Source organism: Olea europaea, unplaced genomic scaffold, assembly GCF_002742605.1.
Source record: "Olea europaea var. sylvestris unplaced genomic scaffold, O_europaea_v1 scaffold3989, whole genome shotgun sequence".
NCBI lineage: Eukaryota > Viridiplantae > Streptophyta > Magnoliopsida > Lamiales > Oleaceae > Olea > Olea europaea.
This window is the reverse complement of record NW_019259479.1, coordinates 2820-20982: the sequence shown is the minus strand read 5'-3', so window position 1 is coordinate 20982 and position 18163 is coordinate 2820. Positions and strand designations below refer to the sequence as shown.

Below are 18163 nucleotides of genomic sequence, written 5' to 3'. Positions count from 1 at the left end.
CCTCATGGTTTATTGGCTAATGCAACTACTATCTATCCCACCTTATTCTCTAAGTTATGTATAGATGCATGCTAATTTTGTATCAATTGTCTCAGTCTTGGTGATATAATTAACAAGAAGATCCTCTGAGGATTGCCTATTTTCTTGTTGTTGAATCGCTGGTGGATTTCCCATCATTTGATTTACTTTATCCAAATTAGCTACCTATGAGCAGTTAGGATACTTGTTCAAACCTGGATGGAAGTTGTGTGGGTAAGGTCCATTTTGCCTCTAATAGTTCTATGGAAAACTAATCTCTGCTAGTTGACCCATATGAGGGGAAGCCAAAGGGCAGATTGTAATGATATGATTTGTCTCGCAACCTGTGCAAATCGAAGCTAGATGCTATATCATATGCATAGATTGAGTTCAAATATCAAGTTTCTTCATTATTACTTCTATATGTGTTGCTAAGGCTATCACTGCATCCATATTATGCATCCTAGCTGCCTATCTCGGAGTTTTCCCATCTGTTGGCCAGTTTGTCTGATTCTCAACAATCCTCTCAAATAGATTATGTGCATCATCTACCTTAATAGTCAAAATCAATCCACCTGTTGAAGCGCAACAATATTATGGAATTTAGAGCACAATCCATTGTAGAAGAGATGGCGGGAAGAATTTCATGATAAAATTTTGTACCATGTCATTCCATGATATAATGCTCTCGAGAGGTAATAAACATATCTATGTTTTTGCTCTTCTTTAAAGTGTACAGGAATGACGCATTTGAAATGCATCTTGTGACATTCCTTCGTAGCTGAATACTTCGCATAGCATGAGAAAAAGCCTGTATATATTCATGAGGATTCTCTATGGTATTCCTACAGAACCTGATGTCATGATGATTCTGGAAGAGATTTATGATATCTAGTCGAATGTGAAAGTTAGCTTGTCCAAAAGTGAATAGACAATCGGAGGTTGAACTGAAGCTGGCATTGGATTGATATAATTCTCCACAAATACTAGCTGAGCAAAATGTTGTTATTGAACTAGAAGTCCTACTTTTTGTAGTGCATCTTGAACTTGATTTTGATTTCAAGCCATTTCCCTAGCTCTTTTCTGTTCTCTTCTGCATTGCTTGAAGGTCTTTTCAATCTCGAGATCTATACGGAGGATCTCGATCACGTCATAAAGTTGCATAAATCGGTAGACGCCTACAGAGAATGAAGTGAAAGGATTAATTGTCTCAATTAAAGCCTAAGAAATTAAAAAATTGAACTAATATAAACTACTAAATTACAATTAAATCCGTTATTACCCGACAACAACGCTAAAAACTTATTCAGACAAAATCTACAAGATTATAGGATCATTGATAAGTAATAGAAATTAGTGAGTTTCGAGTTTATTATTCCCACAAGGAATAAGATCTAATATTTAGTTCAATAGCTTTTATCAAATTCGAAATAATATAACATCAAAAGAGATTGTTTGTATATTTTCTATATTCCTAAATTAATAAAGCAAATAAAGTATTTATCTAGTATGCGAATGTTTACACTAGAATCTAAATCTCCCTATTGTCATTTAATTCAATTCTTAATTCATAATCTAATAAATTTATGCATTCAAAACAATCGATAATCCACTTTTAGTCAATATTCTTTTTTGAGATATATAAACCTATCTTTAACACTATTCGATCATATTCCTAATCCGAATTCATATGAAAAATATGTATGGATTCACAGGATTTATCACACATGATTGCACATTTTATTGATGTTATTCCTAACATCTATTGTAGATGTGTTGATTTTTCCGCGTTCTAGACTTATTGTGACTATTCTTACACATCAGCAAACAACTTACTATCTAACTGGTGATCAAGCAATCAAATAGTTTGATAGGAATGCTAAATCGATCAAGAATAATCCTACAAAACAACATTGAGAAAACACAATTAATAGGTTCAATGTTCGTAATATTTTGTAGTGCATCTTGAACTTGATTTTGATTTCAAGCCATTTCCCTAGCTCTTTTCTGTTCTCTTCTGCATTGCTTGAAGGTCTTTTCAATCTCGAGATCTATACGGAGGATCTCGATCACGTCATAAAGTTGCATAAATCGGTAGACGCCTACAGAGAATGAAGTGAAAGGATTAATTGTCTCAATTAAAGCCTAAGAAATTAAAAAATTGAACTAATATAAACTACTAAATTACAATTAAATCCGTTATTACCCGACAACAACGCTAAAAACTTATTCAGACAAAATCTACAAGATTATAGGATCATTGATAAGTAATAGAAATTAGTGAGTTTCGAGTTTATTATTCCCACAAGGAATAAGATCTAATATTTAGTTCAATAGCTTTTATCAAATTCGAAATAATATAACATCAAAAGAGATTGTTTGTATATTTTCTATATTCCTAAATTAATAAAGCAAATAAAGTATTTATCTAGTATGCGAATGTTTACACTAGAATCTAAATCTCCCTATTGTCATTTAATTCAATTCTTAATTCATAATCTAATAAATTTATGCATTCAAAACAATCGATAATCCACTTTTAGTCAATATTCTTTTTTGAGATATATAAACCTATCTTTAACACTACTCGATCATATTCCTAATCCGAATTCATATGAAAAATATGTATGGATTCACAGGATTTATCACACATGATTGCACATTTTATTGATGTTATTCCTAACATCTATTGTAGATGTGTTGATTTTTCCGCGTTCTAGACTTATTGTGACTATTCTTACACATCAGCAAACAACTTACTATCTAACTGGTGATCAAGCAATCAAATAGTTTGATAGGAATGCTAAATCGATCAAGAAAAATCAAGAAATATGGAACCAATTGTCTTCAATTAAAATAAACAAAATAGGGTTCATTATTCGTCCAACATAAAATAAAATAAAATAAAATTATCCTAATATTCTTATAATTAAATTACACAAGAATAATTGGGAAAACATCACCCGAAAATAAGAAAGATGAAAGAAGTAGGAGAAAATCACGTTCTTGGCTCAAATCTTGAAATCGGGCTATGGAACTTCAAAATCCTTATATTATTCGTCTTGAATTGATGTGCAGACTTACTTTTCGCCTCCAAAATTTGTAGAATATGATAAAATTTAGGTTGAATGGAGGTTTCTTACATTCTAATCAAGTTTGGTATTTAAAGGATGCCAAAAAGATTGCATCTGATTGTTACCAAAATAAAAATAAGGAAAATCAGATTTTTGCCTTTTTGGTACTGAAGTGCGTGCCTCACCTAATTTCCAACAATCGAATATCTTTCAATATATTTTTTAAAAACTTTCTCTTCCAGTATCCGATTGAGTTGATTCAAAGTGCATTGAAAAGATAATTTGAAAGGCTACAATTCTTTTAGATAAATTATTTTTCCTATTTGAAAGTTTACTATGTCATAATTGGGTCTCAATATGAGGCTAAAAATCTGAAGCATAACTTTTCCGACTGAAAGTTGATATGTAAAAATATTTTGACTATACTTCATCCCTTTGACTTCTTTCCTCATCCACCTAGCACTATAAAATCTTCATCGTAAGGTTCGACTCAACTTTTTATATTTGCACTTTAGTCCCTAAACTTTGGGTTTGCTTCATTTCAGCCCCTTTTTCTCTTGCAACCATGTTCATTTATTTTCCAATTGCATTCAATTAAATTCTTGGTATCTTCCATCTTCATTTTGTTACACGTCTCATTTATGGACCGTTTCCAATTTAGTCCTCAAACAAAACTAAAAGCTAACAAATACAAAAACACGCAGTGCTAATTTCCTCATTGGTGGTCAATCAATTGAGCAATGTGAAAAGATTTAGCATGCTATCTGGTTTTTTTTTTATCTCGGGAATAAAATCATAATATCAAGTCTATGGACAGCTTCAAATTCATAATACTGAAATTAAAATCTACATTTTCAATGTAAAATCGAGGTATGTGTGTGAAGAATTAAGTATAACATTATGAATTCATAAGTTGTTTTAATTCCCGACTCTCAATAGTCAAACATGGTCTTTCATCACCCATAAGATTCACACCTCTCTAGTTTTGGTAAATATCACTAATTTTAAGTTGATATGTCAATAAACAAGGATTTTTCATAGTTTAATTGCTTCAATCTCCAAAACTGAACTATGCTAATAATCCCTTATCAAAAATCAAATTTTCTCTAACAGTTGTTTGAAACTTAACCAATCAATTTGGGATGTATTTTGTTTCATGCACCTACTTTTTCATTTTTTTTTTCAATTTTGATTTCAACAATTTTTCTTTATTTGCAACATTCCTAAGCTTTCTAAATGACCCATTTAGCGAGTTTTAGGCCGATAACTCTCAAATCAGTTAACTTTGGATCAACATTTTTTAACACTCTTACAGGCTTAATAAGTGGAGTCATAAAAGCTATGAAAAAAAATTCAAGTAAAATAATTTTTTTATGCCTTGATTAGTGCAATGTCCCTCATTAAACACATATCCAAGTAAACCAACATATGACTTGATATTTTTATCCAATTTCTTCCTATTGATTTTAGACAACCCATACAAGATTTTTAGTTTCACACATGGAACCCCCATTTATCTCAACATCTTCCTACACGGTGACATCTTTCCAAACTAATTAAAATTTAGCCTAAAGTCGTAAAATTTAGTGGTTTTGGGTTTACTATCTATGGTCCACTATTTCAACCAATCCAATTATAAAATCAACTAATTCCTACATAATATTTAACTTAATTCACGTGTTCTATATATATTAAATTTCACATGAAAAAGTAGAAATTAACTTAAGCATATAACCTATTCACCATTCATAAATCAATTCATAATTCAATATATTCATCATTGACAACTAGGCTAACTAACTCATGCAAAAATATAAAAAGAATATATTTTTGGGATTTTTCAAATTTTCTTTATTTTTTCCTAATATCTAAAGCAATAAAACACATACAAAAATGAATCGTAATAAATGCAAAAAAGAGGCATCTTTTACCCAATAGCGGAGAGTTTGAACCAAGATTTCCAGGTAGATGGGGTGAAACGCACAAAATAAATGAAAACTCATGGGCTAAATATTTATGTTAGGATTTAGGTTGAAACTTAACTTATCTGGGATTCATTTAATCTTAAAATGCTTATTTTCATACTATTGTATTTCATGCATTTTTATTTATGTGACTAATGAATGATTGTATTTAATGATTTGTATATCGTTTAAGAAAATTGTGCATTTTAGACCAAATAGTAAAAACCCTAGGTTCTTGAATGGAATAGAGAATACCCGTAACCTTGTGTGATCATTTGAGCTATTTTCACTGCAATTGAATACAATTGGTTGGCTTTAATCGACATAGAGATATAGTATGTTAAATCAATTAATGAGAGTTAATTTTGCTCGAGAGGGGTAATTAACTCAAATTGAAAAATCAAATTCAACACTGTAAATGAACAATTTGTTAATTTGCTTGTAGAGAATTAATTAAGCAAAACAATGAATCCCAACAATGTTTTCCTCTAAAATTCCCAAGTTTTAATGTTTTTTTTTTTGGTCGATTTTTAGTTTTTCCCTCATTTTCAAATCCTAATTTTAAATATGTGTGTTTCCTTGTTAGAATTAAATTAGTTAAAATTGTGTAATCAAAAGTAAACATTCCTTAAGGAATCGACAACTCGGACTCAAGCAGTCCACTTTAGTACTTGAATGCGACTCTTGCACTTGCTGTTTGCAAGCAAAAAAGTTTTTGCCGTCGTTACCTAGATTATTATTATTATTATTATTATTATTATTATTATTATTATTATTATTATTATTATTTTACTTTGATTATCACTTTAGTTAATTTTAGTTTTAACAATTTGTTTATTTTTAATTGGTTTTGTTTTGTATATTTTAGCTAACCCCCTTATTGTAATATATCTTGTGTTGGTATTCTCTTCTTGTACTTTTTAGCTATAGTTGCATTATTCTAATCTTGGTAAAGTATCAAAGTTTTTGCAATGTCTAATCTCTACATTGATTATGGATATATGTTCGAAGGTCCAAAATGTGAAATTTGTCGAGCAATGCATTGAACAGGACAATATTTGTATTCATGCACTGATGCCTCAATGTCGAAACCTCTTTGGTTTAAACAATTGAAATGTTGAAAACAAATATTGGACAATTTTGATGATAGTTACGTGCTTGCGCGAGATTATGTTTCCGACCATTGGGACAAAGATATCAAATTTTCAAGAGATGGTCCTCCATTTTTTAATGAGAACATACTTGCAAAGTATTACCATGAACTTGCCAAGTTGGACATAGATGCCATACTTGTGGGAGATTATGGATATTGGGATGGATCTCAAAAGTGGAAGTATAATCCACTCAACGGAGTTAATAGGAAAAGTCTTGCCATTGCCCGTGGAGCTTGATTGTAGACCAATCATTCAACCCGATGAGAGTTTAACTATTGAAGAAGAGCCTAAAATGAGTGAAAATTTAATCATAACGGAGCTCAACAAGGATGAGGAGAAATCTACTTACATCGTTCCGACTTAGTTGATTGCCAAGATATTGATTTTGGGATTAGGCCCAATGAGAAGGTAGAAATTTTCATTGTTGAATTTGAATTGGATAAAATGGGAAAGTGATATTATATGGAAATGGGTAATGTTGAGGTTTAGAGAAATAATGAAAAGTGGAGCAAAGCCAAAAGAAGAAAAATGAGCAAGGCATCCAAAGGTTTTTTTTTAGATGCCAATGGTTCAATTGCTAAAGTCGAACTAAAAACTATAAAAAGCGCTTATTGAGAGTCAACCTTATTTTCTAACTTTTAAGATTTTTATTTACTTTTATGTATTTTCTTATTTTTATTTGATTAGCTATCATTGTTTTTGTAGGTAATTTTTGAAATTCCATTTATCCATGGTTCCAAGCCAAGTTTGGGGATAAATTGGTGTACAAGATGGTCACTTTTCAAAGTTTATTAAAAGCGTCACAAGTCCAATTCAAGCATTGGTACCTCTTCACAAATATGCAATGAGAAAGTTTTGTTATTATCTCCTCTTTTATCTTGTTCTTTATAATTGAGGACAGCATGTAATATAAGTTTGGGGGTGGTTGTGCTTACATTGTGATGATTTTATGTTGACATGTAAGATAGCCTTGCTAGCTTAGAATGTGTTGATGTTTAAAATTATTGTCGATTCATGAGCTATGACCAAATATACCATTTGTACCTAAATTTTTCAAAAATTGCTTATCCTTTGTAAGATCTTGAATTACTTTGAGCGCAATAGTCATTATTAATTATTATCTAGACGTGAAAATCGTTGATCTATGGAGAGATTTTTGAATTGGTAAGAACTAGGTTGTGAGTTGTGCATAAATTTTTATCAATCTTATATTCTATTCTCTTTCATTTAACCATATTATGAGATACATTTGGGGGAGGTCAAGCCAGTGAAGGATATTATTTAAATGTGTGTAGATTCCATACATGTTGAAAATATTTGTGTAAATTGTCTTTTCTTAAGTATAAGCTATGTAATGATTATATACTAGTGATCTAAGTCCCATTAGTTTTGTTGTTCTTATAAGAATGATTTTGCACTTGTTGAATCTTGATTCTCACTTTGTAGCCTTTTTTACTCGAGTTATTAAGTTCATTAGGGTATCTCGAAATTCTGTACCCTTTCATCTCAGTAGCCGAGGAGCTATCGACCTGAAGTTCACTACAAGGGTCAAAAAGAAAGTTTAAGGGAGTGATGTAGAATATGAGATTTAATTAAGAAAAAAAATTGATATGGTGCAATTATATTCAATATTTGGGCTTTAATAACTAATGGGTTTGAATTAGTTACTATAAACTTGAATATTGAAGTACTCATTAGTCGAGAATTATCACATAATTAGATGTTGAGATTGTCGGTTAGACCCAACCGAACTAGATGATGAAAAAGAAATGAGTGAATTGAAAATAACCTTTAGATTTACACCCAGGGAAAGAAAATGAATATCTAACCAATTTGATATTTGTTAGATCTCGATAATTTTTCCTAATTTAGATGGTGATTGAAAGTGATTATGCACATACATACACGGATCGAACATTGGATAGGCTTATATTATTTTTGCTAGCATAACTTGGAACATATTTGTGAATTGATTTCGCAATTTTACACTCATTAATATTTTTAGAGAGCTATCTAATGTGTTAATCTTTATCTCATTTTTTATGATTGTGATAGTTGATAATGTCGCTCCGGACAAGTAAGAGCTTAAGTTTGGAGTGTTATAAGTGTGTTTTTGTACACTTATTTAATACTCAAATAAGCTAATTAGTGATTAAATTGAGTAAATTCTTATTCACAATTGTGTATTTATGGCTTTTGTAGGTTAAAAACTCAAATGGAAAGAGAACAAAATAAAGAGAAACAGGACAGAAACGGGAACCGAAATGCACAAATGCATAAAGGTCAGGGAACATAGATGCAATTCATCGAGGGCATGATTGAAGCAAATATTAATTTCCTTGACATTTTGGGAGTAAAATCTAGAGTACAAAGAGGAGCAATCAAACGATTTGAAAAAGTTTTAGAGAAATCAAGAGCAAGCAATTTTCATCTTCAAAAATCCAACAAAATGGAGGGTTTTATCTATAATCTTGTATTTTTTCCATTATTTTGTTAAACTTGTAATGTATTGTAATAAGTATTCTCCTTTTTGTCATTTATATAAATGGGTAAATATTTGTGTTGTGATTTTATGGTCAAAACTTAACCTAGCTTGGAGTAAATTTAATATTGGTTTTTTACTGTTAAAATGCTTGTTTTCATGTGAATCTACTATTGTATTTCATGTATTTATATTTGTGTGGCTAATGAATTATTGTGCTTAGTGATTTGTACACCTTTTGACAGAAAATTGAGATTTTAGACCAAATAGTAAAAATCATAGTTCTTAAATGGAATAATAATATTCCACTAACCTTAGATGATCGTTTAAGCTATTTTCACTAGGAGTGGGCATTTTTTTTGGGAACCGGTGGAACCGGACCGGAACCGTTTAGAACTGGCCGGTTCGGTTCCGGTTCTTTTAAAAAATAATTTGGTTTCGGGACAAATTATTAAGAATCGATTGGTTCCGGTCCGGTTTTTGGTTCTAGTATGGGAACCGCGGGGAACCGAACAGTTCTCATAGAATTTTTTTTAGTGGGCATTTTTTTCTTTTTTGGTAAAATATAAGACTTACTCTCCAATTTGTCCCGAAACCAAATTGGTAATATATATGACTTACTCTTAAAGTGAAAATAAACTTCCATCAAAGTAAAACGAAATTAAAAAAAAAAAATTTGTAGTATAACAGCATAAGCAAAAGCCAATGACATATGGAAATGAAACGAATGTTTATGTATATAGTTCATATGTCACTTTTTAATTAAATAATTGAGAAAAATACTGAATTGTGATTATCTGAAGGCTCAAGAAAATGTTAAAAAGAGACCCTTCAGTTAGCATTTTTTTCAGTAAAATATATGACTTACTTTCCAAACACTTTTATTTTGTTTTCATTTTGATGAAAGTTTGTTTAATCATTAAAGTACTAGAAGGTTTATATAAGTTAATATTTGTTTGATAATAGTAACTTATATTATTTGCATATTGTTTTAAAATTTGTATACTTAGTTTTCTTTTAATCTTTGTATAATATGTTCGGTTCTTCTATATTTTTTAAAAGTATCATATTGGTAGTTTCTTTAGATTTCTTATTAGTAAACATTTTATTTTGATATCTTTATATAAAGAACCGGACCGGACCGAACCGGAACCGATTGGTTTGGTTCCGGTTCGGTTCCATAGCTAACAATGGAACCAATGGTTTCATTTCTAAAATTCTCATTGGTATTCGGTATGGTTTCTTTTAGAATCGGACCGAACCAGACCGCGTCCACTCCTAATTTTCACAATGATTGAATACGATTGACTGGTTTTAGTTGACATAGAGATATAGTAAATTAAACCAATTAATTAGGGTTAATTTCACTTGAGGGAGGTAATTAACTAAAATCGAAAAATCGTATTCAAAATTGTGCATGAGTAATTTGTTAATTTGCTTATCGAGAATTATAAAACGATGGTTAAGCAAAACAATGAATCTTAACCACATTTTCATCCAAAACTCCCAAGTGTTTATGTATTCTTATTTTGCAGATTTTTTTTTTCAAATCCTAGTTTTAAATGTGTGTGTTTCCTTGTTAATTTAAATTAATTAAAGTTATGTAATCGAAAGTAAACATTCCTCTAGTGATCGACAGCTAGAACTCAAAAAGTTCACTTTATTAGTTTAATGCAACCTATTGCACTTATGGTTTATACTTTCTTAACGAATAGGTGATGTGGCCAATAGATCCCACTTCTTCAGTGTCCACCTAAGTCTTAATCCTGCACACTTGGACAAATTGTTAGAGTATAGACCAATCTTCGATAGTGGAGAAGGCGACCGTAGGCATTCCAACAGACAAGTCACTCTGAGATGAGATATGTATTCAGGTGAGGAATGTGCTAAAGACATTATCCACGTTATATAAAGGGGTTCGAAACTTGGGGATAAAATGAAGTAAGTAGAGAGAGCAAAGTTATAGTATAAGAGTCTAAACTTGCATTATTTTTGAATTACACTAAGGGTTCATTTGATTGCAAGAATGGAATTTGGATAGAAAGAAAACGAATTACAGGGAACTAAATTACCTAGAACTTGTTTTTTCCGTGAATTGTCAATTAAATGTGTTTGATTGGTATAATTTTTTCACCTGAAAAATGTTGAAATTTCGGATTTTTGTTGTTCGTTTAACTTTGTTTTTCATGAAAATTATCAATTAAAGCATATAATTTTTTAAAATTGTGGACAGAAATTGAAAAAAAAAATCTGGTTGGAAATACCAATTCCCGTGGATTTGGTGGGAATTGGTTTTCCACAAATCCAAGGAAATTACACGTGTGTGAAGGGAGAGATAGAAATGGAATTGTCAAGAAAATTTTGCAATTAAACAAGCTAAAAAGGTGGAAAATGAAAAATTTCCATGAAAACTTGGGCAAATTAAACAGGCCCTAAATGTGAGTTTTTATAATATGAAGGGATGAACAAGAGCCATTGAATGAATACGTATGTGGCTTCATCCTTGCAGCTGAGTTTTCTTGTCATAGATATCAATGAGTTAATCCTACGTTATATTGCATTTAATGTTATGACGATTTTACAACCTTAGACTTGCCATGTAAGACTAGATTTGACTTGTGGATCAAGTAAGACCACTTATTCAGTGAGTTGTCATATCACCCACTTGGTAAAAGATCTTGTATGAAGATCATTTCTACGGTGCCTTCTATTGATACTATGACACTTCGAATGACCTGTGTCACCACCATTTTCACCAAAAATATTTTAAAATTTAGAAATTTTTTAAAGATGTTTGTTCCCATTGAAATTAACTTCTTCCACAGTAAAATAGTGCCACCCCCCTAAAGTTTGAGGTTCTAGTAATTTATTACAAGAAAAGCACTAACATCCTGGTTTTCAGCAAGTTTAAAGGGTAAGTAAAAAAAAAAACTCAACTAATAAGTGATTTTGGATTCACCCACGGAACGTAAGTAATAAAATTTGGAGAGTGAAATTAAGAGATAAATGGAAAATAAAAAATGTACTTTTAAATTTATAAAAAAGTAAAAACACAGAGAGCCGAATAGATCTTAACCACAACAACAAACAGACAAAACATACATGGAACCAGGCCCGGTCCTGCTTAGAGTCAGACTAGGCCTGCATCTCAGGCCCAAAAACTAAGAGGGCCTCATATTGCTAGCCCAATTCTTTTTTTTTTTCCTTTGAACAATAGCAGTCGAGCCCCAACAAGACAAGAAGAGTAGCCCAAAACTATCAAGCTCAAGCCCGTATCCCTATCCATTATTCATTTTCCCCAAAATTCCCAAATTGAAATCCATTTTCCCTAAACGCTTCATCGCTTCCGTCTGAGTCCCGTCTCTCTCGCTCAACTTCTCCTACTTCCTCTTCCAATCTCCAGACTCCAGAGTTCCAGACTTCTAGAATCAGGCCAGATCCTGCTTAGAGGCGGATGAGGCTTGCGCCTCAAGCCCAGAATCTAAAGGGCCCTCATATTGCTGGCTCAATTTTTCTTTTCTTTGAACAATGGCAGCTGAGGCCTAGCAAGACTGCAAGAGTAGCCCAAAACTCTCAAGCTCAAGCTTGTATCCTGATCCATTATCCATTTTCTCCAAAATTTCCAAATTGAAATCCATTTTCCCCAAACGCTTCGTCACTTCTGTCTGAGTCCCGTCTCTCTCGCTCGACTTCTCCTACTTTCGCTTCCAGTCTCCAGACTCCAGAGTTCCAGACTTCCGGAAGCATGGAACTTGTCAATATGAAAGTCTTGTCAACTTTACACTTCGAATGTATCTCGATCATACAATCCATCGATCCATGCTCATTAACCTGTTGCTTCTCAACTATAAAATCCTCCAAGTTTCTACAAAATCCATTACTCTATCCAGAGTTTGAGAAAAAGACCCAGCACAGTAGAGGAGAAACGTGGACACAAAAAATTACAGCAGTAAATGGAACATAAAAAGGAACAATGAATCAGGTGATAACTGATCAGAAATAGGAAGAACCAGGCGATTCAATCCAGGGAATTGTTTTATTGAGGGTTTGCCTTCATTTTATTATAATAATAATAATAATAATAATAATAATAATAATAATAATAATAATACCTGAAACAATGTAATGATGCTAAAAATAACGTAATATATACAATATCTTACAATTGTTCCTTATGAATTTTCATAAAAAATCTTTATACAATGATTTCATTTCAATATCAATCTACAAAAATATTCAGAATAGCAACTTGAGGGACTAGGGTTCGCCTTTTCAAGATTTATTTGAATAATAATTTTTCAACCTTTGCTTTGTTGTATGTTTAATGAGAAAAGGTTTCAAAAAGACGCTTTCCTTTTATGACATAAATAAAGAAATTGCTCTCGTTCGTTGACAAAGCATAAGGCTAAACCGAATACTTTGTCTACCCTACTTTCTAGTGATATCATTCTAACGAACTTGTCTACTTGAAAAGAAAGTTGGAGCGTGTTCATGCCGCTGGAGTGTAAGAAATGGACTTTTACCGCCTTACTTCTATGTAAGGATAAGAACCAGATTATGCCTCTCAAGGCACAGCTCAATTGGTGGATCAATAAACATTGCCTAATTTCCAGTGGCAGGGTGGAGGTTTAAATCTTGGTGGGAACTTACGGTCAGATTTTTTTGGCATGGAGCAATCACTTTGGAAGAGGATCTCTTGTGCGCAGAAGTGTACAGGCGGTAGGGGGAACCTGTGATCCAGTTGAGGCATAACTCGCGATTTATCCCCTCCAAGGTTCTAAGGACAAGGGTCTTGGGGGTCCAAAATTTAGTTTAGTGTAAGTTGGGATACCTGGATATCAAAAAAAAAAAAAAAGGATAAGAACCAAATTAGCAGGAAAGAAGAGCTTATAATAATTGTACTTTTGTATGGAAAAGCCACTCTTTTTGTTGGGTGGGCTTATCATAAAGTATCTATTTATTTTAAAAAAGTAATTTTACGTCTCACTCTAGAACGGCTCCAACCCCTCTCAATAAAGAAATTTATTTTCGAGTGATCGAGTAAATAAATTTATGATTAAATTTTGCATCGAACACGGATTCAAAACGGCAATTTATTAGTTATGTGAATAGTTTTACAGCTTGTGCATTAAGGACATATAATTTGGTTTGATACTGAAAGCTAAAGAGAAGTATGGTTATAAAGTCAAACCATATAATTGCATATGAACATGTCCATCTAGTCAAACTCAAATCTTGGCCAATTCTTTTGTAAGATGATCCATTTTTTTAATCTAGTCGAAAAGTTAAAATGTATCCATTCATTTGAAAAGTTTCCGTCGATTTTACAATTGGGTATAAATTTGAGAACTATGGATTATATTTCAAAACTTTGAGAATTGTGGTACTTAAATAAAAATTTATTGATCCTAGTTGCAACAACTAGACCACACTTTGTGGCGGTAAAAGGCGTGCATGAGAGTGAATATCAGCGGGCTGCGGCTTTAATGAATTTTGACCTCCGTTCAATTAGGCACATGAGAATTGAATCTATTCTATATTATACTATATGGATCAATGGGTGTCAACGAGCAACTCCCGACTCGTGCTCGACTCGAGTTTTCTGAAAGTGGGCTTTTTTGGGCCCGAGCTGAGCAAAAGCTCAACTCTCTCTCTCTCTCTCTCTCTCTCTCTCCAAGCTGCCTGTTTGGAAGCTATTTTAGCTGCCAAACAGGCAGCAGATTTAGTTCCTCCTTTTTTTTAACGGGCCGAGCCTCAAGCAGGGCCTACTCGGGATTTTACCAGGTCGAGCCATGAGCGACCTGAACCGACAAGCCTAATTGCCATCCCTAGATCAATGTGCTGATAACAAATGGTAATTGGAACTAATTATAGTATCAAATTGAAGAATGTAACTCCGACTCTATGTTCTTTAGAAAACACTCAATAAAGATCCAATAAACATTGCTCTGTACCCTACAAACCATCAAACGGATGAGAAAGAAAGCTGCTCTGATGCTCCCATGGCACATCTCCAAGTGGTAAAAGGAGAGAGTGGAGAAATCTAGCTTTACTTGAGGCTGCTGCGTCAAGGGTTCGAATCCTGAAATATGGATTTGGCTCTTGGGTAAGTGCAAGTGTACAAGCAGCTTTCCACCCTGTATCCTTGGAGGCATAACCTGCGATTTACCTCCCTTACGATGCTCCAGGACAGAGGTGATAAGGGACCCTTAAGGTTAGGGTTTAACCTTTAAGAAAGTTGCTCTGATACGAAACAGACGAGCACATGGGCAGTACCAGCTTCATATCACATGCATTTGGCTTCATTCAAGATTCAAATCGTGCATATGTTTTAGGCATAACTATCCTCTTAACGAGTACAGCATTTGTAACAATCACACCTCCCTTTACAAAATCAACAGGTTGACATTTGCCATCCATTGAAGGACAAGTTGCAGCAATTTCTCCAAATTAAACAACTAATGCAACATGACCACTATCCAAGTATATTTATTAAAAAAAAAAAAACATCTAGTATGCACACAACAACATAACCCTCAACAGATATAAGTTCACATTTGTTCGTCACTCAGAAACTCAAATTACAGTGATAAAATTCGAAATGAACTAAGAACAGATGGGAATAATGCCATCTAATGTAGAAAACTGAGTCCTAACATCATTAACAGTTTTACAATTATTCCAACAATTTAATTCAATGGGAAGGACAACTTGCAGCTATTTATCGAAATGAAACAGCTGTGCCATTTAACAATGACTAATCTTAGGCCATTAGAAATCCTTTGTACCACTATCCAAGTAGATGCCCTTAACATCAAGATTGTACACACGCAATAACTTGATAAATCGAAAGATAAAACCTAGTACAACATGAGAAAACGCATGGGTTGCAAAAAACTCACTTTAAGTTTAAAACTTACTTGATGTGGAGAAACTCAAAATTACAATGGAAAACTCGAAGTAAACAGAGAATAACAAAGATTCTTCAATAGTCACCTCAATTCAAAAACCTTTGTAACACATCCAAGTAGCTGTCTTCTTTAGTGCTTGTTTGGTAGAGATTTTGATAATTGATTTTTTGATCGTTAGAGATAAAGTGAGTCCTACCTATGAGAGAAGAATTCAAAATAATAGTTGTAATAGTAAAATAACGATAAAAAAATTGATTTTAATTGGCTTTTTAGCTTTACCAAACAAGCTCTTAACATCAAGTTTGTATGCACAAACTATGGTAATAATCGAAAGATAAAGGTACCCTCACATTAAAAAGATACTGGACAAAGTCGAACAAATGTTATGCGGAAAACCACACAATTTCACATTTATTTGTCATCGTGAACTTCAAATTACAATGAAAAAACTAGAAACAAACTTGGAACAGATGGGATTAATGCCATCTAATGTAGAAAACAAACTAGTAACATCATAGAAAGTTTTCTAATTATTCCAACAATCCAATTTTATTCAATTCAATGGGAAGATATCTTTAGAATGAAAGATTTATTGATCCAAGTCCTCAAACTTCTAGACCCCTTCCGACTCATTTCCTGTGACTTCTCATCATCAATGGCCTTCTCTGTCTGAGGCTTCTTGCACAGAATGAAATTTCTCACCCCAAGCGATCCAATTGACTCCCATGGAGACAGAACTACAACGAAGGATAGCATATAAACAAAAGCTCCTCCTAATAGATATATAATTATCACTCAAGATAAGTACAACATAAATGAAATTAAGAACCTAAAGCAAAAAAAAAAAAAAAAAGGAGCATAAGCATTGCCCTAAAAAGTTAAAAGTTGATAATCAAAATGTTCATCAAAATTATAATACATTGATCAGAATCGATAAGTTTATTTATTTCAATTATTCTAAAATCCAACAACATTAACATATATATAGGCACAATCAATAATACTATAAGATCAATTGTTTATAGCAATACAACCAACCGTACAAATCAATCAAATTTAAGAAACTCAATTCCAAAAAAAAAAAAATCATTATTAAAAGAATCCCATAAATTTGATAAGAAATTAATACCTTCAGTTGCGGCATTGGGGCAGTACAGAACGAAATTGTTGAGATCTGACCCGAGAATGGGTAATCGGCCCTCACGAGCATACGATTTCAAAGCCGTATCAATCACAGCAGCAACAAGTTCCTCCTCATTCACCACGAATCTAATCGGGCCCGCACTACCCAACACCGTAACACTAATCAAAAATCGGTTGCCCTTTACGGCCTGATTCTTCTTCTGCTTATAAAGCAACATATTTAGATTTTTTTTTCTTTTATAATTGAATGGCAAAAACAAAGAACAAAATGAAAAAAACAAGAGAGTAAAACGAAATCGATTCAATGACACAAAATGTGTTTATCGATTCACGGGTCAAGACCTAGGCAACGGTAGTACCAGCCTTCATTACAGGATCCAAAACAGAAGAAGGAATTGGCAACAAAAATCCCCCTTCTTGGAGAAGAACAAGAGGGGACGAACATCAATTGTACAGAAGATATTTCCACCATTCACAACGGAATTGAATGAATTGAATCTTCGAAATAAGCTTCAAGCAACAAAGCAAACACAGAGAGAAAAGGCAAATAGAGTTGTATAGTAAAATCGACGATTTAAAGGAGCGGTGGGGTATCGGTCCAGAATAATGTTATTTGCACACAAGCACTTACATGATAGATTTACATACAATTAGGTGTCATGGTAAAGTTTTTTTATTTGGCTGAAGAAATTTTGACCTATTTATGTCTCACTATATAGATCATTATATAAATATAGCACAATCAAGGAAATTGATTTTCTAAACATAAGTGATTAGCTTATGCTAAACGCTTGAGTGACATGACACACAACAAAAGGTAGTGGAAAATAATGACTGGTTACAAAATTGATTACGGAATTTGTTGTAGTCTGTCACGTCACTTAGGGATTAGCATAAGTTAAGTATCATTGCTTAGAAGACCAATTCCTGCACAATCAATCTTGTGATTAGAATACTAATTATAATAGAATAATGTTGTTTGTATGTAATAAGATTATATAATGATTTGGACCTTATTGCATGTATATCAAAATTTACATAGGAGAGTACATAATATCACATAACACTCTACCATTTGACAATTTAAAATATGGTCAACATTTCCATTCAATCTATTCCCTTCATATCATTTCCGATAAATGCTTAATTACCATTTTTATGTATAAGTAGTAAAATATTAATGATTTAAATAAAGATGAGATGTTAATAAGAGTGGGAAAGTTTTGTTTTATTTATTTATTTATTTATTTTTATGAAAATGTTGATCCCATCATATTTCATCGTTATATGTATGTAAACTATTATGTACTTATAGCACAATTGATTATAGTAAGAGTGGTTATATTTTCATTGCAATTTTTCTTTGATACACTACATTTTAATAGCAGTTAAACTTTTCAATCTTTGCTCATTATAG

The 18163-nt window shown here is 32.4% G+C and overlaps 1 protein-coding gene across 1 annotated transcript; it reads right to left on the bottom strand.

The window, feature by feature from the left end:
• Positions 1-15966: 15966 nt before the first annotated feature.
• LOC111387321 (uncharacterized protein At4g22758-like) lies at positions 15967-17305 on the bottom strand. The gene is made up of 2 exons (XM_023011875.1): positions 16733-17305; positions 15967-16340 (listed from the first exon to the last, which is right to left on the bottom strand). Exons 1-2 carry the CDS (start codon positions 16962-16964, stop codon positions 16162-16164), a joined length of 411 nt encoding a protein of 136 aa, XP_022867643.1. The 5' UTR covers positions 16965-17305; the 3' UTR covers positions 15967-16161.
• Between the last annotated feature and the right edge of the window lie 858 nt (positions 17306-18163).